General features: G+C 44.2%; 1 protein-coding gene across 1 annotated transcript; it reads left to right on the top strand.

Annotated features, from left to right (window-relative positions):
* Positions 1-209: 209 nt before the first annotated feature.
* Positions 210-25526, top strand: GOLM2 (golgi membrane protein 2; the record flags this gene model as incomplete). The annotated part of the gene is made up of 10 exons (XM_082488636.1): positions 210-536; positions 7170-7224; positions 8277-8379; positions 9456-9546; positions 10467-10611; positions 11369-11449; positions 11797-11895; positions 13304-13477; positions 19220-19387; positions 23806-25526. 10 exons carry the CDS (start codon positions 210-212, stop codon positions 23877-23879), a joined length of 1317 nt encoding a protein of 438 aa, XP_082344762.1. The 3' UTR covers positions 23880-25526.
* Between the last annotated feature and the right edge of the window lie 1582 nt (positions 25527-27108).

Here is a 27108-nt window from a genome sequence, read left to right as displayed (position 1 = left end):
CCCCGGCCAGCCCGCTCTCCTCTCCTCTCGTCTCCTCTGCCTACCCCCGCCGCTCTCAGGGCCCTCCGCCGCCGGGGATGCGCCCGGCCCCCCGGGGCAGCGAGGCGCCCTGAGCAGCCTTCCAGCCCCCCGGCCCTGCTTCTCCTCTCTCGGGTGCGGGCGGAGGCGGTGAGCGGGTGAAGCATCCCCCGCGCCCGGCGGCTTCCCCCATGGTGGGCTTCGGGGCCAACCGGAGGGGCGGCCGTCTGCCTTCCCTCGTCTTCGTGGCGCTGCTGGTGGTGATCGCCATCCTCGCCTTCAACTGCTGGAACGCCTCGTCCCGCCAGGCCCTGCTGCAGGAGGAGGTGGCGGAGCTGCAGAGCCAGGCCAAGCGCACCGAGGTGGCCCGGGGCCGCCTGGAGAAGAGGAACTCGGACCTGATGGGCAAGGTGGACTCCCACAAGAAGCAGCTGGAGCAGAAGGAGGCCGACTACAGCCAGCTGAGCAGCCAGCTGCAGGCCAGGGACGGCCAGGTGAAGAGGTGCGAGGACAGCAAGGTAAAGCGGAGGGGAGGCGGCCAGGCCCGGGCTCGGCGGGAGGGTCCCCCGGCGCCCGGCGGGGGTGGCTCTGCCTGGGGGGGGGAGGGGGGGGACATCCTTTGCTCTCGGCCGGCGGCGGCCGGTGGCCCTGCGGCCTCTGCAGCCCAGCCTGGGCGTGAAATAAGCCCCCGGAGGCTCTGCTCTCCAGAGCTGCTGCCGGGGCTTCGGCCGCTCTCGAGACGTTTGCGGTATGCTCGGGTTTCCGAGGGCATCCCCGAAAAGAGCTGGAAGTGCCCGGCGAAAGCAGCGCGGGGGGTAAGAAGGAAAACGCCGAGAGCTCGCCGCTTTCCAGATGGCTGTTTCCCGTTTTTGATGTTTTTTTTTTCTTGAGATCGTTTGGTCTTTTGCGATCAGTCAAACAGCCACGCGCAGCCTTAAAACTACAGTTTTCTTGGCCTCAAGGGGAATGACACGAGTATAACGTTGAGGTGTAGCACCCCTGAGCTCGTCTCCCGCCGGCTGCCCCGCGCCTCAGGCGCTGGTTCTTACACAGCCAGTGTATCCTTGGAAAAAAAAATAATTGTTTCTGCCAATGTAACGTGGCGTTTTCATTCGCTGCGAAGAGACGAGCTAATACACAATGCAGCTTGCCCTTTTATGTGGTGGGGGGGGGGCTGGGGATTTCTTTTGTTGTGGAAGGGAAAATGAGCGAATGCATCAACTTTCAGTGTTCCACTTCCATGATCATCACAGGCAACTCTTCACAAAGGAGTTAAGTTCTTTTACGCGGTCGTGTATGGTAGCGTGTACTCTATTTGCATGCAGTTCCTAATTCTGCTAATTGAACGCTTTATCACAGTAGGATTTATGGAAATATCACACTCGAGCTTATTACTGGCTGAGTTTGTTTTTCTGGCCCTTTCATATCACACATTTGGTGAGCAGTGTAAGAAAATGCATTTAATTGTCACAGAAAAACTGAATACGTACGTATCTCATTACAGAGTTAGACTCCTTCAAATTGATTTTGTTTGTGTTAGTTTTATTTCCTATCGAACCATTAAAATTAAGCCATTTGTGTGTTCAGCAAACATGATTTTTTTAAGTTCTTAGTTTTTTCTGAGATTGGGATAAAAAGCCTGATTAGATATGTAATGGTGGATACTGGTGCTCTCCATTGGAAATAAATGCAACTAACACCATTGTGATTAAAAATATTGTGATACTACAAAAATCTAGTTTGATTTACAAATAAGTATTCTATACAATTATCAAAATAGTTAAGTCTGACGAGTAAGCGAAGCCAAACTCAAAGCAGTTAGGCTTTAACAAAGATGCTTCCCCTTGTAAACGACAGAAAGTTAGTGGTTTTCTGAAGTGGTGGTGGGTTGTTTTGGGGTTTGGTTGGTTTTGTTTGTTTTTTTTTCAATTGAACTTTTATGTGCAAATAGAAGGCAAATAGTTCGTTGCCCTCTTCAATAAATGCAAGCACCCAAAGATGGTAGTAGCTTGAAAACACAGGAGGTGGTCAGTCAGGGCACCGGGTTGGAACGCCCTTTCCCAGGCTGCTGAGGATAGTAAATAACAGGAGTTCACGCCAGGCAGGACACGTTGATGGAGGAAGTCTGCTGAAGGTTGATAAATGCATTGAAACCGTCTCCAAGCTGCAGGCTGTTGGAGAAGCGGCTAAGGATGTTCAAGGGAAGTCATATAAGTGGGTACTTGTAGTATGGCTGTTCTTTATGTAGGTGAAGTTGATTTTTGTGTTCCCGTTATTTAGCCTGTGTTTATAGGGTAATAAACTTGTTTCGTTATTGTAACTGACTGACAGGTGTAAAACTCTACTGGTGGTATTCAAATAAGCTATCAATTACTGGGCTGCATGGCAAGGCTGGCTTTTAATGCGTGAAATTTGTATTTTTTATTTTTTTTTTTTAAATCTGTGATGTTTTTCTGTAGGACATCAGGAGAGAAAGTGCAAGTGCTAGGTCAGGGTGTCTAGCGAGGGTTACTGGAAGGCAGAGCCCACTTTGATGCGCAGGACACAAACTGGGGTGCTGTTGAGCTGCAGCTGCCTGCTGACCACTTCGTTGCTCTCCACAGATCTGGCTGGACCTTGAATGCTCTCAGAGTCTGGCATCTCACAGGGCAGAGCAGGAGGGGAGCAAGAGAAATGTGACTAGTAAACCTCACAAGTCAATTTTATCATTAATTGTATGCATACTGCAGTATATGCACTGTATCTTCGTTCTTTGTTCCAGAAGCTGCCATTTAAGGTCATGTGAGCTAGTAGCTTTTGAATATCCTCTCTTCTGGTGTAGAAAATGTTCAATGTGCCTTAATAGGCAAGAATAGCAGTATGTTTTATCAATAACCAGTCACTCTCCCTTTCTCTTTTCCTCCCATGTGAGCTACTGTCGTGTTCTCAGTGGCAAAAATCCTAATTTTTTTTTAAACACCCCTTTAAGTGACTGTACTTTAGAGAGTAGAGAATAAAGCTCTGTTTTAGAGAATAAACATCTGTTGAAAAAAAACAATAGTGAGTAGGCATAAAGAGTTTGACCAAAAAAGGCTTGACTGGTAATTTTTTTTTTTTCCTCTCAAAATGGAATTTGTCAAGGATGTTCTTTGAACAAACTCTTTTTTGCCAATGATCTTACTCCATTTGTGCAATGCAGGAGCTGTAATAAAACACCGACACTGGTAGTTCCCAGGATATCAAGTGATCACAACAGATCTGGGCTTATTTCATAGAAGACTCATTTGAAAGATGCTACTCTGGTGGTTATGGAGTCAGTTCTGCTTTATGCTCCTTTGTCTTCATAAGAGATCCTTCGCCTCGTGGTCATGTAAATCAAGTGTGCATTTCCCCAGCGCTGAGGTACCTTGAATTTCTGCAGCCAGCTTCCTCCGAGCTCAGTGCTATCTGTAGTCAAGCCCCAACGCTGGTCTCTCCTCCCTCCCCCTGCGTGCGTAACGCGCCACTCACACTGCACCAGAATACTGTTTGCTCTTATGAGCAAATATAGGAGCGTGACCTAGTGTCCTGTGCTTAAAAGAAAAAAAAAAAAAAACCCAACCAAAACCAAAAAGAAAAAGCGTGAGTTCTTGGGAATTCTCCTCTCCTGTCACCCTGTGCTCATCTTGATGAGCTCCTGATGGTCTGCTGGACCTCGGGACAATCCAGAGGAGTTCGCTTCTGGAGCTCCTTCTGGGAGGTAAGCAGGGGTGGTGATTGCCCCACTGTTTGGGGAGGTGGTGCGGTCAGAGTTCCCATTAGTTTCCTGAGTATTTCATGCTGTTTTGCAGCATACCATGAGGATACTTTTTACAGCTTTACACATCCCTTTGCAATAAGCACAATTATGATTGAATGGCAGGAATTTGTGGTGGAGAGCTTCCAAATGGCAACCATCCAGCGAGTAGGGGCTGGTAGCTCTGTATTTGCTATTGCAGCTCTTGGGAGCATGCCTTTCTCATGCCAAAGCTACTGCTGGTGCTGCCAGGTGTGGAAGACAGCCCTGCCCCTTAGCTCATGCCTGGAAATGGCACTTCATAGGATGGAACTGTTTGGTAAAACATCCGTGGGAGCAGCTGGTTATGTTCTTTGTTGCCAAAACTCAGTTTGCAAAGCTGTTGTTTTACAGCGGTGGTGTTGAGTGCATCTTCCAATCTTCCTGCACGTTCCTGATGATGACAGCGTCATCGCCAATGCTGTACTCACTGCTCGATGACTGCACTGCCTATTCTGAAAAAGGCAGTTGACAACAGAAGAAAGGTCACGGAACTGTGGCATATAGACCCTTGTGCAAACAGACTTTTAAAGAGCTTTCCGGGGCTGTTCCAGCCCTAGCAATGCGTTGGGAATTCACAGGGGAGCATGGACACCTGCTCGTGCTGATTCAGCAGGCAATTTGGAGGGTGTTCTTGCTAGATAAAGAAATGACTTGCAGGGAAATATGGGTGGATGTTTACAGTTTACCACTTATTTCACCGGGAAGCAATACCACCTGTGTTCTGTCCTGCCATAGGGAGAGATAAGCTCCCACATTTATATTGTTTTTCCTTACGATGCCCTTCGTTATATGACAAGACTGTTAACAATTCAGACCACACGGGAAGGGTGCCTTGCATGTACGTAGCTGTGGCATGCACAGGAGTTTTTTTCCTGTGCAGAGCTCTTTGGATTACAGAAAATTTCTTTTATACGTCCCAACTGCTTTGGAAAGGATCTGAGAAGCCAATGAGAAATATGAACAGTACAAATAAGTCTAGACTCAAGGAGGACACAGCTCAGAAAGAACTGGACTTGCGCCATGGTTTGTGGAGTGTGGTTTTTTGCATGTGTAGGTGGAACAGATCCCATGAATCATAAAAAAGCTTCTTCTCTTTCTATCCTTCAGATGAGGGACATTTGCTGTCAGCTGAGCTGTTTTGGATATAAATTCTGTCACTTTTCTCTCAAACTCAAAATTGCCAAAGTGAAAGATTGTGTGATAAAACTGATGCTGTCTTCAAATCAAACTCCTGTTAACAGACAGGCAACCCTCCCCCAGCCCCTTCAAGTCAGGCGTTTTAGAGGACGAGCAGGAGCAAGCCAGTAGGAAGGCTTTATGTATTCTGAACTCTGGTGGATGAAGGTTTGAAAGCAGAACCTGCTACTTCCCAGGATCGCCTTTGTTTGTAGACTTACTGGGTTCTGAGAAAGAATGGCATTAGAGTGGAAGACGGGAAAAATTTGGTTGTTATTGCCAGTGGCTTTGCAACACAGGGAAAGCTGCTTTTTTCAATTAATGCTCAACAAATCACTCCTTTTGTATCTCCTCCGTCCTGGTGTCTGTTCGATGGAGAGCTGGCAAGATGGGCGCCTGATGGAATAGAAGGTCTTGGTGGTTATTTTCGTCTTGTGCTTCTGTGGGAGGTCCCCAGCCCAGGGGTTACTTGCGCTTTCAAAATGGAGCATGGGAAATCCAACCCAGGCTTTCAGCTGACCGAGCGTTGTTCGTTGTGCATCCTGTCGCTACAGTGCCTTAAATGTCTTGGTGGGCAGAGCGCCTGTGTAAGGGCTTCTCCAGCGCCTGCCTCTAACCTGCTCCTTAGAGGAGTTCTCTTGGGTGTTTTTCTGTTGTGTCCTATTCCAGAGCAATATGGTCAGGGTTCTCAGGTTACCGAAAGATTGCACCATCTGCCATTCTTGCTTTTTTTGGGAAAAGCCTGGTGAAGTGCCTGGGCGTTTCCCCCATACGTGTCCCAGTCAGAGCTGTCACGGTGGTGCCTCTCCACTCTCCAGAAGCCCTCTTGGCTGGTGTCCTCGGCCCTGGGCAGGGTGTGCTGCCAGCGCTGCCCGCGTGCGCGTCTGCTAGGGATGAGCGGGATACTGCAGTCTGGCACAACCCAAACCCTCCTCCGAGCACTGTTTCCTGAGGAGCCTCTATTATGTGCTTGGAGCTGTTGGATGTGTGCCTCCGTGTACACTCTGTTCTGCAGAAAAGCACGATTCCAGCAGTTCTGGTATAGTTCCTGAAGTTATAAATGTCTGCCTCAACCCGTACGGGACAAACTGAATCAGACAGTCCGGGGTTTGAGTGCCCTCTTAAAAACAAAAACATTACGTGAAACACATTTAAAGAAATGAATAATTTGATAAAAGGGGGGGTAGAGGTGGGTGGAGGAAGTCTTAAAATAAGGGCATATGTCTTTTTTTGTTTGTTTTGGCAGGAGATGTAGGTAACTGACTCAGACGCTGTGCTTCAGAATCTGTGTGGGAATTGAAATAGCCTGTGTGTGTGTGTCCCACGCCAGAGTAGGTGTGCTTGTGCTTCGTTTTGGTATTCCGAGAGGTAATTCTGACCTTGTAACCCAAGAATGCCAGCCCTCTTTCAGCACCCTTTCTAGAGTTACCGTTTATATTGATCATGAAACTACAAGAAAAATAATGACAGCATCAGTGCTGCCTGATGACGGCTGCGGATTTTTTCCCCTTTTCTCAGTATGTTCTGCATGTGCATCTTTCTCTTAATTTCTGCTATTTTTTGTGTTTACATATGTCTTTATGTAAGAACAAGACAAAGCGTCTTTACTTAATGACTTTGTGTACATGCATTTCTTATTTATTGTAACTGCTATTTTCTTCCTTACTAAAAATACCAAATTAAAAGCTGTTGTGGAATTCTACTGGTGTCAGATTCTCTCTTAAAAATAAAATGTGTATGACGAATATTAGGTAGAATAACGTAAAAAATGTACTTTAAATATACATTAGGTAAAAAGTTTTTTAGCTAATGATGCTGCGTGTTTATTTTCATACACTTATGCTTTGACATTGGGAATTCACCGTCTCCTTCTGCAGGATCAGAATGCAGTGTGTTTATTTTAGTCCTGATAGAATCTACCTTTTTTGATAGAAATATGCTCTGGAAATAAATTTAAGTCCTTGCTGGCAAAGCCGAAGTATAGTGTTTAGGTTGGTGATATCACATAGATAGCTAAACATACATTGCTTATATTTACAAGAACTTTGTGTGCATCATTCTCATAATTCTTTACATACGTTGTCTTTACAATGCGAACAAATGCACCTGAGTCTTCACAGTCTAAGCCGTGTCTAACCTGCCGATTGTCTATATTTATATAACTGTTTCTTCCTTTCAGATTAAGCTGCAGAACAACGTATCATATCAGATGGCAGACATACATCGCTTAAAGGGTAAGGGATTTATGGCCGAAAGGTGATTTGGCAGACTTCACAACTGTGAAGTTGTGTGTTTTTTTACTACCTGAGTACTGCAGAATACATTTTAAGTGAAAGATCGAGTGGTGCTGGAACATCGCGTCATGTGACATTTTGTTGTATTTGTTTATTGCCTGGTCTGCATAAGTGTAGGGTTGGCTCTTGTAGACTTGCTCTGCTGTCTGCGGGAAGAACGTGTATTCTGGCACTGCTTACTTCCAGGATATTAGAAACATTTTTATGACCAAACACACAATTTAGTATAGTTTGATCAGCAGTGTTGTGATACTTACACTGGGTTTGAAAATGTACAGAAAACATCTTTAAAGGCTGTTATACACAGACGTGATTACGATCTTACTGTATGGGTTTCAGAGTGACCTGGAACGGCTAATGCCAAACGGCTAAGGCCAATGTGCCTGCAGACAACATGCTTGGCATTTCTGCCTGTATCTGTGTAGCTGAAACTTAAAATAGTAGACACTTAACAATTATTTTTAGCCTGAGGAGCAGGGAGAAAAACTTACAGGACAATTACTTGTGAAGATAGGAATATGTATTGATTTTTATGGGTAGTGTGAAGGTACCTTCTTTTGTACATTTATTAAAAAAGGCATAGTTGATCATCGTGCCTAAAGTAACCTAGTAGTATTTTTGTGTTACTCAGAATAACAGAATCTTTCAGGAAATTAAGGAGATTTCCAACAGATAGGTGAAATAGCGTTGTGTAAGTCTTGGGAATGAAAAGGTAAAGAAAAATCTAGGGGGTTTGGCATAGTATCAGAACAACTGTTCTAAAATTCATGGTGACATCTGGCATACGTGAGTAAATTGGCATCTTTTTCAAGTTAGTTTAAGAATCTTTAAAGTATATCTGGTAGAAATTACATAAATCTTGAGCAAGTTTGTAACTTGCATAGCAATATTGAAAGTTGTATCTGCCATGGGGCAATTTTTCTTATATGTCTATATTCATATTGATTTTTGTTGTTTTTTTTGTTGTTTTTTTTTTTTTTTTTTTTGTCTAGAACAACTAGCAGAATTACGTCAGGAATTCATTCGCCAGGAAGATCAGCTTCACGAGTACAAGAAGAACAATACTTACCTTACCAGGAGATTGGAATATGATAGGTATGTCTTCAACAGTGGTAGTAACTGTAGGTTTGTGTGTGTGTAATGGAAGTCTGTGTTTATTAAAAAGTGCAAATGAATCCAAAGTTCTCATCCTCAAACTTGAATGTACTCACTTGGTGATGTAACTTGGACTTAGCTAGTTGTTTGATTTTAAAATTCTGTGGTTTTGTCACATTCTACTCCTTTCCACAAGCTCAAATATGACCTAAGAAAAATCTGACTTACTGGAATTGTTCAGCACTGGACAATTTTAAGTCAATGCACTTCTTATAACATGGAGATTTTAGTTAACAAATACTTGGAAGAGTTTAATCAACACAGTTCTGTAAGGTGCCAGGGTTGTTAATTGCTGTCTTTCTAAAAGTGTAATTTTGTTTTTTTTTTTCAACTGAAGCATTGTGTATATTGAAATTTTAAGTTGACCTCAGCCTTTTATGATGGAGAAGCAGGGAGAACGACTACTTCTGAAGCTTTGAGGGGCGAGGGAGGTTAACACTTGAGAAAATGTTTGAAACTTTCACAGACAAAACAATATTCTTTATTCTGTGTGCTGTGTTGAGTGTTTGCATGTTTGTGGGAGACAGGAATTTTGTTGAATTGGGTTGATTTCGACGTGGTTTGTTAGAGAAGTTGGGACACTTAGCTGTGTCATTCCGATCTTGTCGTTTGAGTTGGTAGCAGTAACTGATAGTCGTAGTTGTGCATCTTCTGTGTTGACAGCCCTGGGAGATATATTGCTTTCCTAGTGGAATTAATATATGCTGATGACAGATTAACTATGAAGCTTGACTTTTTGATTGCTTTTCAGGTTTTGGAGGAAATATGTTCAAGGCCATTCTGTTTATTTTACTGTTTTTCTGCTCTGTCCCTATTTTTTCCAGTTCTGCTTTCTTTCTGTATTCAGTCCATTTCCACTCCATGCCCATTCCAGGACAAGGCTTTTTGGACAGACTATTCTAGTTATATCTCAGGTTTGGCTTTTTGTGCCGCTTCATATTTTTTTCCCCCTATTTTATTTATGGAAGAGCAGATACAATGAATACAATATAACTAACAATGTGTTTCTAATCAAGTCTGCAGTGTGCGCAGCAGATCAAGGAAATGAGACTGCAACATGAAGAAAACATGAAGAAATTAATGGACCAAATTGTGCGGGAACAAAAGGTGATGCGCAGCTAAGTTTCTTTGTTGAATTAGAGGAGCCTGAAGTCTGCTGTTTGTTTGACTCAGCATTTCAGATATATGGAGGCCCCGGACATTTCTCCCCTAACTTTTTGTTGAATACTGTCCCAAACAGCCCTAAATGGGTGTTAGTGCAAGAACACCTGGCTGGTTTGCTCAGTCAGTGCACTGAGTCTTGAAGAGCAGGCTTAATTCTTCGCTGTGCTACAGCCTTCCCGCATGACGTCATTGCGAAGGATTTCGGTTTCTTCTCTGTAAAATGGATATTACTTTATAGCTCTCTGGGGTAAGATCTATGTTCTTACAACCTTATATAGGTTATTGCAAAAGGGAACCTGATCCCTATTGAGGCCTCGAGGTGCTAATGTGATGCAAATAACAATGGCATTTGAATGGTATCAGGGGTGTAATTATATGGTGCAAGCTGCCAGTAGAATATGGGCCTCTTTCCTACAAACAGATGAAATAACCTGCTCTTCTTGAAATTTCATTTCCTTACTTCGTCTCTGCTTACAAACATTTCAAATAATACGGCAGACTTGAAGTAGATTTCAGTCAGATCTTTCTTGGAATCTAGAATTGTTTCAAAGCCTCTGACCTGAGGCTTAAGGCCAGTGTTGCCTTAACCTGTTTTATACTTACGAGCTACGTATGCCAATATAAATGTCATACAGCCATGCTGTATTTTATATTTTCTGTTTGGTTACATGTCCGTACTCTCATCTCCTACCCTCGGGATTCAGGTTTGTGTATAGAGGACTTCTGCTGCTGTTTGCTTTGGTGATTATCTAATTCATAAATGCGACTTTGTTTACCCAAATTAATATTGAACTTGAGGGATTTTGTTGTGTAATTTTCAGGGATATGCTTGCTATTGGTTCCTTATGAATTTGTTCTAACAGGCCACACAAAAAATTCAGTCCAGTAAGGACACTGAAGTGAGTCCCAGTAATGATGACCAGGCAATATCGAAGACTGTTCCAGAGGCAGAAGATAAAACCGCAGTAAAGAATGAGCAGCCTTCAGATCATGTTGTAAATGGCAAAGGTATTTCCTTTTTTTTTTTTTTGTTTTGTAATTTCTGACAAATAATCAGAAGTGTCCTGAGATTGGCATGTCCTTTCTCTGTGTCCTTTTATGAAAGTAGTTTCTTGCACGGTTTTGTGTTCACTTTGTTGGTTCATTGGCATCTCTTTCCTGGGGATTGCCTCCCCGCTCCCTCCAAGGTGTGTCTTGGGGTGAGCTCGGGAAGGGTGGGTTGTTGGAGAGCCGGAATCTGTACGGAGAAGGTGGCTGGAGGTGGGGAGCCTGGAAACCACAGCGAGCAGTCTCCAGCTGGGTATGTCAGCAGGAACAGCGGGGACCTGTGGTTATCAGGAGCTGTACAGGAGTCTCTCAGTGAGTAACTGTCGCAGTTGTTCCCTCCCTGTAGGCGTCTCCGAAAGGCAGATGGGCTCCTTTTGTTGCTACTTCTTGTGCTGCTGAATCAGCACCTTTTTGTATCAGTTGGTGTCTGTTCCAGCCAGCTTCTTGCAGCCGGCTTTTCTTACCGTGCTACCAGAAGCAGCGCATCTGTTTCCCATCCTTTTCGGAAGATTGCGCTGACTTTGGGAGCGCTGCTCCACAGCAGTCCTCAGTGGCTTCGACAGAACAGTATAAGGAGCATTGTAGTTGCTTTATCAATATGGGACATGTTCTGTGGATAAAGGGCTTTTCTTCTGGTCTTAGAGCCTTCCACAAGAGGGAAATTCACTGTTCAAACTTGAAGTTTAGTAAGGCAGAATATCCTATTCTTGTTTTACAGAGAAAATCAAACCAGGAGGGGATGCAGGCATGCCTGAAATAGAAGATAATGATGCTGCTAAAGCTGAAGATACTCCCACCGGTTAGGAGAAATGTTTTAATACTTTCGCATTTGGGTTCTTGGTGGTGTATGTGTTCTGTTGGAATACCATGTGTTTCATAGTGAATGCATAGTTTTAAAATCTGTCTATGGTAATAAAATTCAAGTGGGGTGAAAATCTGATAATTTTTACAGTGCTTTAGAGATTTGAATTCTCAAAACTGAATGCTTATGATATTTTAATATATTTTTCCCAGAAGTCTTGTGTTTCATATTTTCATCTATGGTTTAAAAACAAGAAAACAACAACAACAAAGTTTACAGGATTGTTAGAGGTATATAGTGTCTTTGTTTCATGTTAATGCTTTTGTCTGTGTGTTTTATTTTAGCTTTAAAGAAGCCACTTATTTCAGCTCCTAAAAGTGAAGATCATCAACCTGTTATAAATCTTCCAACTGAACAGCCGCATGCTCCAAATCTGGCACCAGGTAAAATTCTTATTACCACGTGACAAGTCATCATTTTGTAGGAAACTTACCATGCAATATCTGCTACCGTGTGATGAATGTTAGATGTACGTCGCCAGCCCCTTTTTCCTGTTTGATGTGGTTACAAAAAGAAAAACAATACTCAAATTTCTGCAGGATCCCAGATTGAGTGTGTTCTTAGTCTGGCCCCCTGAGGCACCGAGCTTGCTGGTTGTACGATCTCTTTTTGTCGTCCCCCGTTCCCCCCCCCCCCCCCCGATTCTTTCTCAGCCTTTTGACCAACTTCCGCCAGATTTGAGAGTTAGATTTTTCAAAGGTAAGCGCTTCAAGATTTCTCCACTGGCAGAGGAGACTAATTGAAATTGATACTCAGTGGTACTAATTAAACAGGGCTGCAACATACCATCAAGAATTGACTCTTGGTCTGTTGGTAGATTGAACAGCGGTACTATCATTTGCTCAGTGTCCTCCTGTTTCTGTGAACAGCTTACTTGAGGGTGATGTGGGGGAAGTTTAGGACACAAGAGAACTAGAAATACTGCAGTGAAAGGGTTTAGAAGAATTGCAGTTAGAAAGGACACAAACCAATAGAAAATTCACTTAAATTTAATGCTTGTGGATCAAGTAATTTTGCTTTAATGTCAAAGAGAATGTTAGGTTATATCTGCACTTGCACTGCAAATATCATATTCAAATATCGTCCTGCTAAAAAACATCAAATATAATGTACTCTATTTGTGACGTGACCAAACAGCTTGAAGTTTCTGTCCATTATTGGTTCTTTTGGAAGCAACAGAAGTATTTCTTAATTTCTTTCCTTTTGCAGTGGTTCTGCAAGCAGATTAGAATACCAAAATTAGCGAGTTCAAAATCTGTATACACAGTTAAAGTTTATTACTTCCAAATGTCAAGTCTTCTAAACAGTTTGCTTCTTTTTGTTGTTCTGAGGTAGTCCTTCGTTTTGACTTTTAATAATGAGAAAACATGAAAGATAGCGAGTGAAATCCTTGCTTCGTTGGATTTAGAGTTTACCAACAGAAGGTTGATGTGAATTTCAAGGGGACCAGGTTTTTCTGTATTCCTCGATTGTGTAGTCCTGTGATTCTGCTTATTATTTTTAGCGTAACTTCTGTGACCTACTGCAACCTTCTCCTCAGATCATAGCTCTTGAAACAATAAATGATGCTTAAAGATTTGGAAAGCAGAATCAGCAGGAGGATAAAAAAGTACATAAACGTATTATTGTTCTAGGCTTCATCAAGCACTTAAGTACATACAGAAAATCAGCTGAGAAGGTAACGACTTAGGATTGATTACAGATTAAAATGTGACGAATTAACTTTTGTGCTAACATTATAGCCTTCTTTTGGAACCACGTAAAAACCGAACATGCTTCCTCATTCTGTAGGTTTGCACAGCGACAATGATGGAAATGCTGATATTGTGAAGCAGATACCTCCAAATTCCCTCCAGCACTTAAATTTTGAAGAAAATATGGAAAATCAGAAAGAACACAGAATTGAAGCAGACCATATAAAAATTCCAAAGACCAGAGTTAGTGACTTGCAGAAGATGAAGCAAAGTAAGTTGGCCGATATCACATACACTAATATATTAAGATAGTCGCTTCATTTTCTATCTGTAATAGTGCGTGTCTGGAAAGTAGGAACTGTTGCAGCGTGCGGTCTTCTGGAGAGTAAACCTGAAAAGAAATGTAATATGTTACTGTGTAAAAGGTATGTCTTAATGTGTCATCTTTCATAGATACCTATTCAGTCATTAAAAAAAATAACTTGCTTATAGGAATTTAAAATGTTTTTGGAAATTACTACACATTTGAATAGATCAAGTGAAGACTTTTGGTACATGCCTGATAATGAGTTACTTATATTCACACTGTATTACTTAAATATGATGTTGTGGACAATATCATAAGAATGCAGCCCTTACAAAGGGGGTCTTTCTGGTGGTATATGTGTATCAGCCAGAAGTTTGTTCTTCTGCGTGAGGAAGTTTTCCAGAACTCTTCTGTGGCTGCTCAAGGAAGAAGCCTTCAGACGGGAGCAAATCATGGGGGTGTGTTGTGTGTGATGGTGGTAATGCTGCTGAGGCTTAGTGGGCAGACAGCAGGTAAGAACTTCAAATACACATACGTCTGTCTGTGAACTCTTGTTTTTGAGGTGTGTCTCTACGTTGCGTCTGATACTGTAACACTGGGAGAGTGTTACGCCTACAGCATTGGATTTAGCATCTTCCTATAGGAACATTATATTGAAAGAAATTTGTTGTAGTATCAGTGGAGATACTCTACCTCACTGTACAGTATAGAGTATACTGACTTGATATACCTTAACCTAGTTATTTTTGAAAAATTAATCGCAATTGTTTGGCATTTGGGTGGGGAAGGGGCATCTGGAAGAAAAAAAACCATAGTGCTGAAACATCTCCTCTTGTTTTTTACCCAAATAAGATTTTCCTTTATTGTAAAGCTCCTGTAAATTCAAGCTTAAACTTCTCTGTAGTCACAGCTAAGCAGCTTTCACTTGGGCTTTGGTTTCTGTGATTAAAATCTGTCTGTACTTCAAGATGACAAGTTATCACATCAGAACAGCCATCTTTCAGAGTCACGAGAACTGGGAAGATAAAAAGGATTCTATAGCCTTCTGCTCGAAACCTGTATTAATTCTGTGGATCGGATAAACGGTGGTACAGAAATAGTAATTTTCTTGAAATAGAATCATGAAGTGGTTTCAGTGGTCAGTGAAACGAATTCTGGAAGGTAGGGTCACGCTCAGGAACATGAAACTATGCATTCATTTTTGTTATAGAAGGTTTAGTTTGGGAAGTTCCCTTTGTTAGAATTAAGTTGTTGCAATTCCTTTTCACAGTCCAGAACTTGACTGGCGCTTTTGTAGCTCGGAGTAATTGCAGGAAAAAAATTTATCTTCTAGCAATCTCTTAAATATTCCTTGAATAACAGAGAAATAAGTTTAGAATAGTACTCCATTTATTCTTGTAAAATGTTTTAGTTGCTGTTCTGAAGCAGGGTTTAAATTAAAATGGGGCCTGGGAGCATATAGTGAGATTTGCTGGCAGGTAGATGTAGGGTGTGTATTAGCATAAAGGGGTGTACAGGGATGTGGGAGTTCAGTGTCTTCTCTCCTTGGCCCCCCCAGCCCTTTGTAGCCCCCCAAAGGGTCAGAGGCTGAAGCCCATAGATAGTGCCAAACCTCATCCGAGAGGTTTGAGAAGCTGCCCAGAATGGTTTCTGAACCATTAATGACTTTGAAAGAGGAACCATCATACCACAAAAAGACACATCTTTAAAAGGTGAGCGAAAAGAGGATTTGAGGAGTTGTAGAGACCCAGCAGCCCAGCTTTGGTACCTGGGAAGGTAACTGAACACGTTCTCAATCAGGTTTGAAGATCATATGCCAAGTGTTTAACATGAATTTTTTAAGAACAGATTTTTCTAAAAGTGATACGATCTGAAAAGTCTGTATTCAAAGGAACGCAGGCAGTAAAAACAGAGATGTGACTTTGTCATAGGCAAATTAATGGAGACCCGGTCAGGAATAACTTGCTCTTTGGTGGGTGCACAACTTTAAGAAAAGAATATTCCAAGTATAGGTATCATTAACAGTTTTATCTGAAAAGCTTCTGAGCGGTTTACGAAGATGCATCCTCTGCTTGGCACTGTTTGGTATTTGAGTGCTGGATGATAAACAACGCATGAGATGTGGTTTCAGCAACACAAATGTTTGTAAAAGTAGTCTGCCATTAAGAACGGGGAATTGCATGCACAGAGTAAGTGACAAACAGCACGTGATAAGTTCAGTCAAAAACAATGTGGTCAACAGCGGATATTAGTTACTACAAATGTTTGAAGTGCAGTTTTTCTTCTGGGACGTGTTAATAGGAATGTCAGATAGGATAATAAGAAGGAGTAACTAACTCTGGCTTACCTAGTGCCTGCGAGGCCATCCTCCAGCTTTAAATATCGAAGAAAGATGATGGGAAGCTGGAGGGACTTCAGGGGAGAGGAAAAAAAAAAATACATAGGGTTTAGTATGAAGAACGGGAAGCTCTAAAAAGACCCGAGTGGACGAGGTAGGGAATAGACATCAGTTTACTGTTGACTTTTAGAAATAGATCTTTAGGGAAGGCTTCAGTTATTTTAATCACTCGTGAGTCTTTCTGATGAAGTGGGGGTAGGTGTATCATAATTTGCGTGCAACCTCTGTGAGCTCTTCTTCCATCCTGCCTATCCTGAGCCGTGCAAGACTACTTAGGTTATCAAAGGAATTTCGTGAAGATCTTGCGCTTGTCTGGCTGAGTGGCCACAGCTGAAATGACAGAGCTTCATATTCCAGTTGTTGGGGGTTTTAAATAGATTGGCTGTCTTCCCTGGTTAGGGATTAAATGATGAGGGGGGCCTGGCTTTGTTGGCAGGAGCAGGGAATGGAACATCTTGATTGTAGGCACCTAGGAGTCAGTAATCATCACTGATTAGTCTTTTCCTTTTGTCTTTGCTCCTTCATGTTTGGAATAACTTACATTTCCATTGTAATGATGCAATGAGGGAGAGACTTTATCATGTGTGGAAATAGCTAATCCAGGTTTGTAGAAGGTTTATTTCCTGATTGATCAGCAGCGGGTGTTGTGAAAGGTCCATTGGTGACAAATTCATCCCCTGGTTTAGGGCAGCCCAGCTCTGGCACACAGCTTTCCCTGCAGACGGCTCCCTGGCTGGGGCTTTGGTTACTGAGTGATTCAAAACTCGCTGTGCATCAGCCCATGGGATGAGACGAGTGACCATCGTTGGTCGGGGTACCTGTCATATCTGTCTGGTTTCAGAATCAGGGAACTTCTTCTCAAAAGATACTTTCCTCTTTCATTTTGATGGCATCGGTACAGAGATGGGCACATGACAACCGTTCTGTTTCAGAAGCAGCAGAACCTGAAAGTGACTGCAGCAATGTCACTACTTGTGCTCTTACCTGGTGCCCTGGAACAAAGCTGGGTGCAGCTGACCTCCAGGCCGTGCTGCTCGTTAAAGCTGCCCTGTAAGGAGGTCCTTAGTGAGGAACCCATGGACAGCTGCTCCCAGTAGCACATTTGTAAGGATCCAGCTTTGAGTAATGCCCCATGTCTCTATTCGGAATTCATTTCAGGAAAAGTTACCTGCAGATTTTAGCATCAGTGACATCCTCATGGGGCATCCCATGCTGTCACTGACCTCTTGTGCTTCAGGACAATGTATTCACTGTGCCTCAGATAGTCAGTCCGTGTAATGCCTGCGTTACGGACACTGACTCATCTTTGGAATGATTTGAGATATCCACAGTGCCGTCCAGATTCCAGATCTTGCCTGTCTGTTTCAGAAGGTGATTGGTGCATTGCTGGCTGGAGCTGCCAGCGACTCCAGTTCTGGTATCAGCCTGAAGTTTTGGTATCCCCGGACCATTACATGTGCCTTGTTAGAGTGTTGATGTCCTCCCTGGGTTGTGCGAGGAGTCATCTACTGCCTAAATCTTTTGTCCACCTGGCTCTGCACGCACCGGCAGCGGAGCTGCTGCCAAGACCGCCTAGCCCAAAGCGACTGCTGGTGAGGTCTGTGTGCTCAGCCTTTCCTCCGGGGGTTTGAAGCAGCTTGAGCTAAAACACCAAACACTTAGAGCAGAACGAAGCCCCTGCAGTGGCAGAGTAGCTGCATCCTGAAGCGGTGCTGGAACCCGAGCTTGCGGGGGCTGTCCTGGGTGCTCCCGTGAGCTCCAGCTGATGGCTCTGTATGGGCTCGCTGTGTTTCTACCGTCTCGTTCTAATATGTTAACCTTTCCTTCTGTCAGCTTACGTTTATTCAGTACTTCGTTGTCACAGTATTTCTGGCATGTATACAGGCTCGTTTTTTCTGTAAGTTAAGTGCATTCAATTGTCTTTCCCTAGCTTGTGTTGTGTTTAACATGTGCAAATTGTACAGTTCTGTCTGCTTTTTATATATAATGCAGTGTCCAAAAATACAAACAATAATAGCAAGGATTACTCAACTAGAGATGAATAGAGAATGAGTAATATATTAAACTTCTGATTTCTGAACAGATCATAGTTTCTTCTCGCTTATTTTATGAAAATAACTGAAACTTCTGTTTCTGTACATTTTAGCTGTACTCAATGTGATTCTTCTGCTTTTCTTCCCCACCCAGATAAACACTATGTTATTGTTTCTCTCCTGATTTTTATATACTGCCACATATGATAGTTTTTATTGTTTTAAGAAATAATTTTTACATCTGTCCATTGTAACCTCAACCTCTTTTTTTAATCCTACTGTTGAAATCATATTCCTCAGGTTTACTTCTCTGTTTAATTGCCTTCACTGCAAATCATTTAACACCTGCCTTGGCAGACTTTTTTTCTCAGTCCGTTTCCAGTCTGTAGAGATTGTATCCCATTTTAATCCTATTTTTTTCATTTATACGCAATCCCTCCAGACTTGTACCCTCTGCAGACTCAGCGTTGCGTTCTTTAAGCAACGGGCAAGGAGACTGAACTGCATTGGACTTGAACAGATCTTTTTGTATCCCATTAAACATCAGCTCCGAACTCGACATCACACCATTAATCTTCCATTGTGTGCTTGGTTGACTGTCTAGTCATCTCACAGTTCCAGCTAATTCTCGTTTTTCTTGTACATTGTTTCAGTATCTGGAACTATTCTTAATTCTTTGCTGGGAGACAAAAATACTGGGTTCAGAATGTTTTGAAAACTGTTAAAGCTTCATAGGAAACCAGAGTGCAAAGCCAAATTTAATTAGGTAGTTAAAAAAATCAGTTCAGAGATGCAGGGCAGATCTCTGCTAGGTTTCTGGCCTTGACGGTATGGCACACCCTGCAGACATCACCGTATACGAAGTCAGCAATATATTGCTCTGCTGTGTATAGAAAAATGCCAATCCTCAGAAAAAAAGTCTAGATACAAAAACTTCCTCTGTGTGCTCTTCAGCGTTTTAAGAAAGCTTTTATTAGTGTTTGTAGGTACTCAAAGTTGGAGCTGTCTGTTTGGTCGCTTACTGGTCTCTTTGCTCCGGAGAGCGAAGCTGATAACAGTCTGATTTCACAAGATCCAAATGCCGAATGACCGAGTACATCCTTTTTGCAGGGAGGAGGTCCATAAGCCTTGTTGTTCTCTTCCCTCTACCCCCTTCCTCCTCCAGCTGAAACTCCTGCAGAAACCCCACTGTCTTAACCTGCGGTCTGCTTTCGTTTAGAGTCTTCCTATTTCTTTCCTCTCTGCTTCTGACTTAATCCTTTGCCTACTTCACAGGCCGATTCTTTGATGAGAATGAATCCCCTGTTGATCCGCAGCAGGGTTCTAAACTGGCAGATTATAATGGGGATGATGGTAACGTGGGTGAGTATGAGGCAGACAAACAGGCTGAGCTGGCTTACAATGAGGAAGAGGATGGTGATGGTGGAGAAGAAGACGTCCAAGGTGAGCTTGGGCCTTATCTCCATCCCATTGTAATAAAATCCACGCTGAGTTTACTTGTTGAATTTGTGTAAAGCCTTGCTATTTTCAGCTGATCAAGAATTTCTAATACAGAATAAATAAGTTTTAGGCAATCCTTAAAATTCGGTTTTGCTGCCCATCGGAAGGCACATTACAGCAGTGCTGAGGGAGAGGGTGTTGGTACCTTATTTCAGTCATGCATACCGTTTCTGCTGGGAAAATCAAGACACTTCAAATTTCAGAAATGGTTTTGTCTGAACCCCCAAATCTGGTATCTGGCCAGTTGGGTGTAGTCTTGGGCTTCACTAAAGCCATTTTCAAAGACTGAAGCATAGTTTATTTGACTGCTGCTTTGCCCCACCTGCTTTGAGGTGGTACGCAGCGAGGTCTGGGTCAGCAATTCCAAGTGTCATTTTCATGCGTTGTACACAGATTCAACAGGCTTCTGGTTTCCCTGCTAACCAAACTCCAAAGCTCGTTAATCTGGTGCTCACCTAATGCCTCTGTCTGCATGTTCACCACCTCTCCTTCTGCATGCGTGTCGGTGCATCGCCTCTCCATTGCTTGTCTGCCGTGTATCTGCCATGTCATCTACCGTTCTCCATCTAGTTGGTTGGTAATATTTTGTGAAAGGCTTGCATGTCTGCAGGGTGAAAATGTTCACGTAAACATATATAGTATTGCCAATTAAGGAAAGTGCAAAATAAAGAGGGGGAAAAAAACCCAAACAACAAACCCCAACCATTATTTAAGTTCTACAGGCACCGAGATTTTGATCCTCACAATGCAAGTTTTTTTTAGCTGGTAGTTTTTCAGACACGTATCTAATTGGTATCCAAGCATAATTAATGGGAAAAGCTGATAAAAAAGCAACTGATTTCTGTGGGCATGCATCTAAGTATGCAGTGTAAGCATTTTTTGGCTGGGCTGGTAGTTTGAAACTCATGAACAAGCAAAAGAAAAGTATGGATCACAACCCTGGGCAATTAATTAACTTCCTGATAAAAATGAAAACGCTGTTTCTGCTCCAGAAGACGTGGCCTGTTTCGTTACACTTTTGCTTAAAACCAGCAGCGGATTCCGTCGCTCTGGGTTGCTGAGGTCTGTTCCCGGGATGGGTTGTTACTGGCTTGTAATTTGCTTGTCCAAGGGAGCTTCCGAACGAAGCTGTGAGAGTACATACAGTGCCGCTGTCGGTGCGGTGCTGTGGAAGTAGGAGAATTGCCTCTAATGACGATGATCATGTAATGAAAAGGAAAGCATGGGATGTTGCGCACATTTGTATGGCCAAGCTCTGCTCTGCAAATCCCAGCAGTTGTGTGCGTTGTGTTTTTCATGTTTTCCATGTTCAGTTCCCCTCAGTAAGCAGTGGGTGATGCCCGGCGCCTCACCGTGGTGGACCCTTACCTGGAGGGACTTCAGAAGTTCTAACTGAGGCCACGGAACTGTTACTGAGTCTGTGCTCACTCCTGCCCTTTGCCGCCCCCGGCCTTTGGGCTGCTCTGTACCCACAGGAGGGTGGGAGGAGAGGGGAGAGGGTGGGAGGAGGTGGGCTGCCCTGGCGGGGCAGGGACACAGCCCTCGCTGTACCGCGGAGCTCCGTGCTGGCCGCTTAGCAGCACGAACACGATGCTATGGTGGCCTCCACAGGGAAACCAGTGGCTTTAGGTAGCAAGAGTTAATATCGCTTATGCTGTAAACTTACCAGTAACGTGAACAGCATTCCTGACCACCACCTGCGGAAGGGTGGGTGTGATACAGTAGTAAGTGCTCGAAAAGTTAAAGCGCACAGAGTTGTGCTTATGTCGCTTGCTGTGAAGGGGGTATTGGAAAAAATAAAAGCTGTAACTGTGTTTTATGAGTGGCCTCATAAAACTGTTTCCCGTTTGGCCGTGGTACCTGTCCCTTCACTGCTCTGGTGGCTTTGAGTTTGGGCTTGGGAAGATCCTTTTTCTGATCAGCCCCTCTCTAGCTCTGTATAGACAGAATGGATTGAATAGCTGGCAGTAAAGGTGAGAGTGGTTTCTGGGAGCCTGTCCGTGAAGAATAGTCGCAGCAGCGTATGTTACTACCTCAAACTGGATTTTCGAAGCCCTTTTTTATGTTGTCTACTAAGAACTTGTTGACTTGATTTGAGATCCAAGTCCTACAGCACGGCAAGCGCTGCTTCCAGAAGCAGCATTTTAGAAAAAGTGTCTGCTTTAGTCTTTACACTAATTTGTTTGCAGGGTAGGAGAGGGTACGACTGGGGGGGTTTGGAGGGAGGGGGGTTATAATTGTTTAGGGAGGGGGAAAAAAAAAAAAAAAAAGAATTTCTGCCTAAAAACTGTTAGAACAACATCACATGGTTTTGCATCAGGCTAGAACAAAGCATGTGGCATGTGCAAACAAAGCAGTTTAATTAAACATGTTTTTTCTGTTGCCACTAGAAGTGTGTGGGCCTTAGATTGAAATTATCAGAGGAAAATACTCAAATCTGGGAGATGTGCTCATGTGGATGTCAGTACCCAATCTGGCATTCCTTCTTTCGGTCCACCTGCTCGAAATGCAAGGTGGTATTTAAAAGTTGTTGGCTTCTACTACCGTAAATATGTGTTTGTGGTGGCTGGATGGTGGGGGATTATATAAACCAAGCGATAGCCACATGCCGCATTAGCGGTTCCTCAGCGAACAAAAGCACAGCTCCCCTATAGACGAACCTCGGCCTTGGCGGGGAGGAGGGGACCGGCGGGCGGACACCCCCTCGCTCGCCGGCTGAGGAACAGTTGCGGTGAAAGTGTTGAAGAGCCCCAGACAGCTTCACGGCTAGGAGGAGACTTAGTCAAACTTTGCTTTCCATTCCTGTGAACGAGCATCTTTCCTGAACGTCAAGGAACATGGCTTGGAAACGCAGGAAAAGCTTATTAATTGAAACAAACTGAAGTTTTAGGGCTTTTTCACTAGAGAAAAAGGGGACCCACACAGGAGAGACCTGAATTATGGCAGGTAGAACACAGAATATATAATATATTTTAAAACATCACTTGGAAAAAAAAAATGGATTTTTTTTTTTGCACATGCTACACTAAATGGTTACACTGAAGATGCACGAGTTTGGGGGGTATTTTTTAATTTTACGATTTTTCATGAGGCTCAAAACCCAAAACTGAAGGAGTAGAAGTCAAGCAGTAGGACAGAGTGGTGGAGAGAGACAGTCATTCTGGATCTGAAAGATGAGATGAAACACCTTCATTCTTCCAGTCAAGGACAAAGCTGTAGATCCACCGCAAAAGTGACCCAAAGGATGAGGCACCTCGAGCGGCCGCTCGCAGTGGATGCCCCCTGCCCTGCTCTCGGCTCCTGCTGCGCGTTCCCCGGCCGAGCGCAGGGCTGTTCTGCCATCCGAGAGCAGAGGCGACTGCCGGGCTGAGTGTTTGTCATGCAGGAGCCCGGCTGGATGGGTTTGCTTCCATTGTGAAGAGCAGCGGTGAAAAACGGATTGTTGATTCTTCAGCGGTGCTGAGAGACCGTTGATTTCCATTGATAAGAGGGTAGAAAAGGTTGAGGGCTGCCTTTTACGTTTTTAAAAGTCTGTCTTCAAATTTTACACTCCAGTCTGAGATACGAGATAGCAGTATGTAAAAGTGTTGACTGCAAAGTCAACTCCAGCATTAGTAAAAATCTCATCACTGAAAAAGTGCCCTGAGAAGCTGTGGCTGCCCCGTCCCTGGAGGGGTTGAAGGCCGGGTTGGACGGGGCTGGGAGCACCCTGGGCTGGGGGAAGGGGGCCCTGCCCGGGGCAGGGGGTGGCACTGGGTGGTCTTCAGGGTCCCTTCCAACCCAACCCTTCTGTGATTCTATGACAATGTGGCACGCCACATCTGTGTAGAAGGTCTCATCTCCCCAGTCTGAAGTAGGTGGTGTTGCCATAGGCTGGAGGGGGTCGTACTGACTTCTCTGTGCTCCACCCCCGAGGCACTCAGCTTTTTGTAAAATCTTACAATGTATTAACTCTAGAGTGGGTTAAAAATGGCAATGTAACTTTCCAAAGAAGTTGAGTTTGTAGTTTGATTTTAGTGGGAGAGTTTGAAACCTTTAAAGGAACGTTCTCAAATGACAGCAGTAAGTTAAACTAGTTCTGCAGTCTCTTCAGTCAGTAAATCTCTGAAATGCAGTTGCAATAAAGCCAAAGATATTAAATAGTGTGATGTCCCAGTTCTTCGGGAGCGGCAACTCCCCGAGTGCTGACAGTCGGACTCGTAATCGCAGGCCCGTGTGTGCCTTCCCCGGTGGCTTCACCCCCGTGAGCAGCCCGGGCCCTTCGGTGTGGCTGTGCACGAGCAGCATCTTCTGGGAAAGTAGGTTTAAATATTTTTCTCAGTAGTCTCACATCAGATTTGATCTGAATATTTCAATTGCAGATGATGAAGAAAGAGATCTCCAAAATGACCTCGTTGATTACGGCAAGCCACGCTTCAGCGACGGTGTGCTTTAGGGCCTGACTTGGCAGGAAACGGGGCTGAGAGGAGAGCTCAACTGAGGAACTTGAAGTGCTGCAAAACTGAACCATTTTTACTTCGGTGTTTCTTACTTTAAAGGAAGCTGATAATTAGAAGTGATGAGTATACGCAAAGTCAGCGAAGTAACAGAAGGAAACAGTTCTGTACATGTGTACATAGTTGTACTATTGCAAATTGTATTAAAACTACATTTTTGTTGTTACATTGAGCCAATCATTTAGGCTGTACCTTATCTGTAATAATCTTTACATTTAAAACCGGTATTATAAATACAGGCTGAATTGTTTCTGCAATTTAGAAAACTTTGTAAACTGGAGAACTTGTACAGTTTGTATCTCATGTAACAAATACACTGTGGAAATGATGTACAGCCAAAGGACTCCTTTTCTACAGTAATACCCGCGTGAGCAAAAATACTCCTGCTTCTCTCGTGAGTGCTCTGGTTCGGTATTTCGCGGGCGAGCTCTCAGTGGAGAACGAAAACTGAATGTTTAAAAAGTTGCTCCTTCCTTACTGTACCTGAGGAAAGGCTGAGATGGTCCTCGGAAGCAAGAACCGTTTTAATTCTCGTGTACAACGACCAAATCGCGTAGCTCGAGCTGGCAGTCGCTGGTATTAGAATTTTAATAATTTGATACGTCCTGAAAAAGTTGTGTAACTAATAGCTTATTTTAAAAGGTAATATAAATAATTCAGCAGAGCTTGTAGGAAATGCTGTGTATGTGTTAAAGAGAGCAAGCGTGTTAGTGAAGAACGGACGAGCCCATGACAGCTCTGTCAGAACCTCAGTGGAAGGAACGACCCTCCCCCTCGGTAAAGACGCCGCTTTCCTGCCTCGAGCACCCGTCCCGCATCCCACCTCGCAGGCACTCAGTTAATTTACAGTTTAAGACTTTGATACAGATCTCTCAACATCTGCCACATTCCACGTTTTGATTTTCTATATGGGAAGGTTTGTAAGTTTGACGCTTTTTGTATTCTGTGTTTAAGCACTTTCTGAATTTTATGGAAACGATTCTGTTGATCTGCAGTAGTGGAAATTATTAACCCAACCTGCTTCTCCAAAAGGGCTACCGTGAACAGAGATTATAGAGCCCATGACATGGGTGATTGTACTTTACCTCTGTACGCAGGTTCCAATTTGAAGTAACAGTTAAGGTTCGCTCGATGCCAATTCTGTGAACCTTTTCAATAATTTCAACTGTCGTACAATTTGGGGTTTTTTGGCTACAGGGATCTTCTACTAACCAGTCTTAAATACAAAAGAAATAAAAGTTCAGATGCTGGCAATGTACCTCAAGGGTGCTTTTGTTTAAGGCTTGAGCTCTTCATTCCATACTTCTGGGAGGCAGATGGGGAACAGCCCTGTGTGTGGTTCATGTACTTTCAGTTGAGAACAAGATGCTGAACCTGCTGAGAATTAGATACCGTACTAATACCACACCGTAAGTATAAACTTGCATCAGGATTCTAAGCCTAGCAGTCTTCAGTAAATACTGTATTTAAGCACCACAAGGTTTTGTTTGTCTTAAAATGTAATTTCACCCTGAATTAGGTGTTAACTTGATTCTTCTAATGAAAGCAACGTTTATGGGTTCTAATAAATTAAGTTGTTTAAAGTATGTGAGGCTTCTGGCTTTTTTTTTTTTTTGACTTTTAAAAATTGGATTAACTTCGGGCTTCACAGCAATTGAGGTACTTTGACATCGCAGCAGTGGTTACAGCTGTTCCATGAGGCCGCTCTGGGGGCGGTGACCAAGCGGAGCAGCTCAGTGGCTGCCTTAACCGCTGGGTTTGTCACCTGCACCAGCCCGAGCGCCCTGCGTGTTCCCTGGCCAAAGGCTGCTTCAGCGCCAGTACCCGCAGCTCCGGGGTGGGGTGCACAGCAACACGGCATCGCAGAATCTTCAGAGCTGGAAGGGACCTCTAGAGACCATCCAGCCCCACTCCCCCGCCAAAGCAGGAGTGCCCGGAGCACATCCCTCAGGACTGCATCCAGGCGGGTCTGGAGAACCTCCAGAGAAGGGGACTCCCCCCCTCCCTGGGCAGCCTGTGCCAGTGCTCTGTCACCCGAACCGTAAAGAAGTGTTTCCGTGTATTTGAACGGAACTTCCCGTGTTCCAACTTGTGCCCATTACCCCCCGTCCTGTCCCTGGGAACCACTGAAAAGAGCCTGGCTCCATCCTCCTTCAGCCCACCCTTTAGATACTTGTAAGCGGTAATAAGGTCTCCCCTCAGCCCTCTCTTCTCCAGGCTAAAGAGTCCCAGCGCTCTCAGCCTGTCCTCATACGGGAGATGCTCCGATCCCTCCATCATCTTAGTTGCCCTTCGCTGGACCCTCTCCAGCAGTTCCCTGTCCCTCCTGAACTGGGGAGCCCCAAACTGGACACAGTATTCCAGTTGTGGCCTCACCAGTGCAGAGCAGAGGGGGAGAATGACCTCCCTCGACCTACTGGCCACACTCTTCCCTATGCAGCCCAGGATTCCGTTGGCCTTTTTGGCGACAAGGGCACATTGCTGGGCCATGGATAATTTACTGTCTACCACAACCCCCAGATTCTTCTCCTCAGACCTACTTCCCAGCAGGTCCGCCCCTAACCTATACTGGTGCTTTGTATTCTTCCTCCCCAGGCGCAGGACCGTGCACTTGCTCTTGTTGAACCTCATTAGGTTCTTCTCTGCCCGGCTCTCCAGCCTGTCCAGGGCACGCCGGTATGTAGGAACACCTCAGTAGCGTTGCCCGAGCCTTCCTTAAGCCTCTTCCCGTACACCCCCCGGCACTGCACCGGAGCTGCCCGGGCCGGGCCCGTTGGCGGTGCGTGTGCTGCACCCACTGCTTTCCACCCCAGAAAGCCCCGCAGACTTACAGCCAAACACACATGTTACTGAGAAGGCGAATAAGGTGAGGTTTAGGACAAATGAGCTGCCCTTTGATGAATGCCTACAGATACGCTCTCACACACGAGTCAGCAGCTTTCTGCTGGGACGAAGGCCTGACCCTGGCCCCCCGGGAGGGCCGCCTCATGCTCACACCCAGCTCTGTTCTCAGTAGATCCCACGGCCGTACCCCGACTCAGCCGGGCATTACCTTCCCGTGCCATAACGGGATGGGGAGATACATAACCAACTTTGGAGTTAGCTTCTCTTCTACAATGTTAAACCATTTCATGTGATGTCTTGTACAAGGTACGGTGTACAAGGTGC

Source organism: Vanellus vanellus (genome assembly GCF_965231255.1).
Source record: "Vanellus vanellus genome assembly, chromosome: 11".
In the NCBI taxonomy this organism is placed as follows: Eukaryota; Metazoa; Chordata; class Aves; order Charadriiformes; family Charadriidae; genus Vanellus; species Vanellus vanellus.
This window is presented reverse-complemented; position numbering and strand designations above follow the sequence as displayed.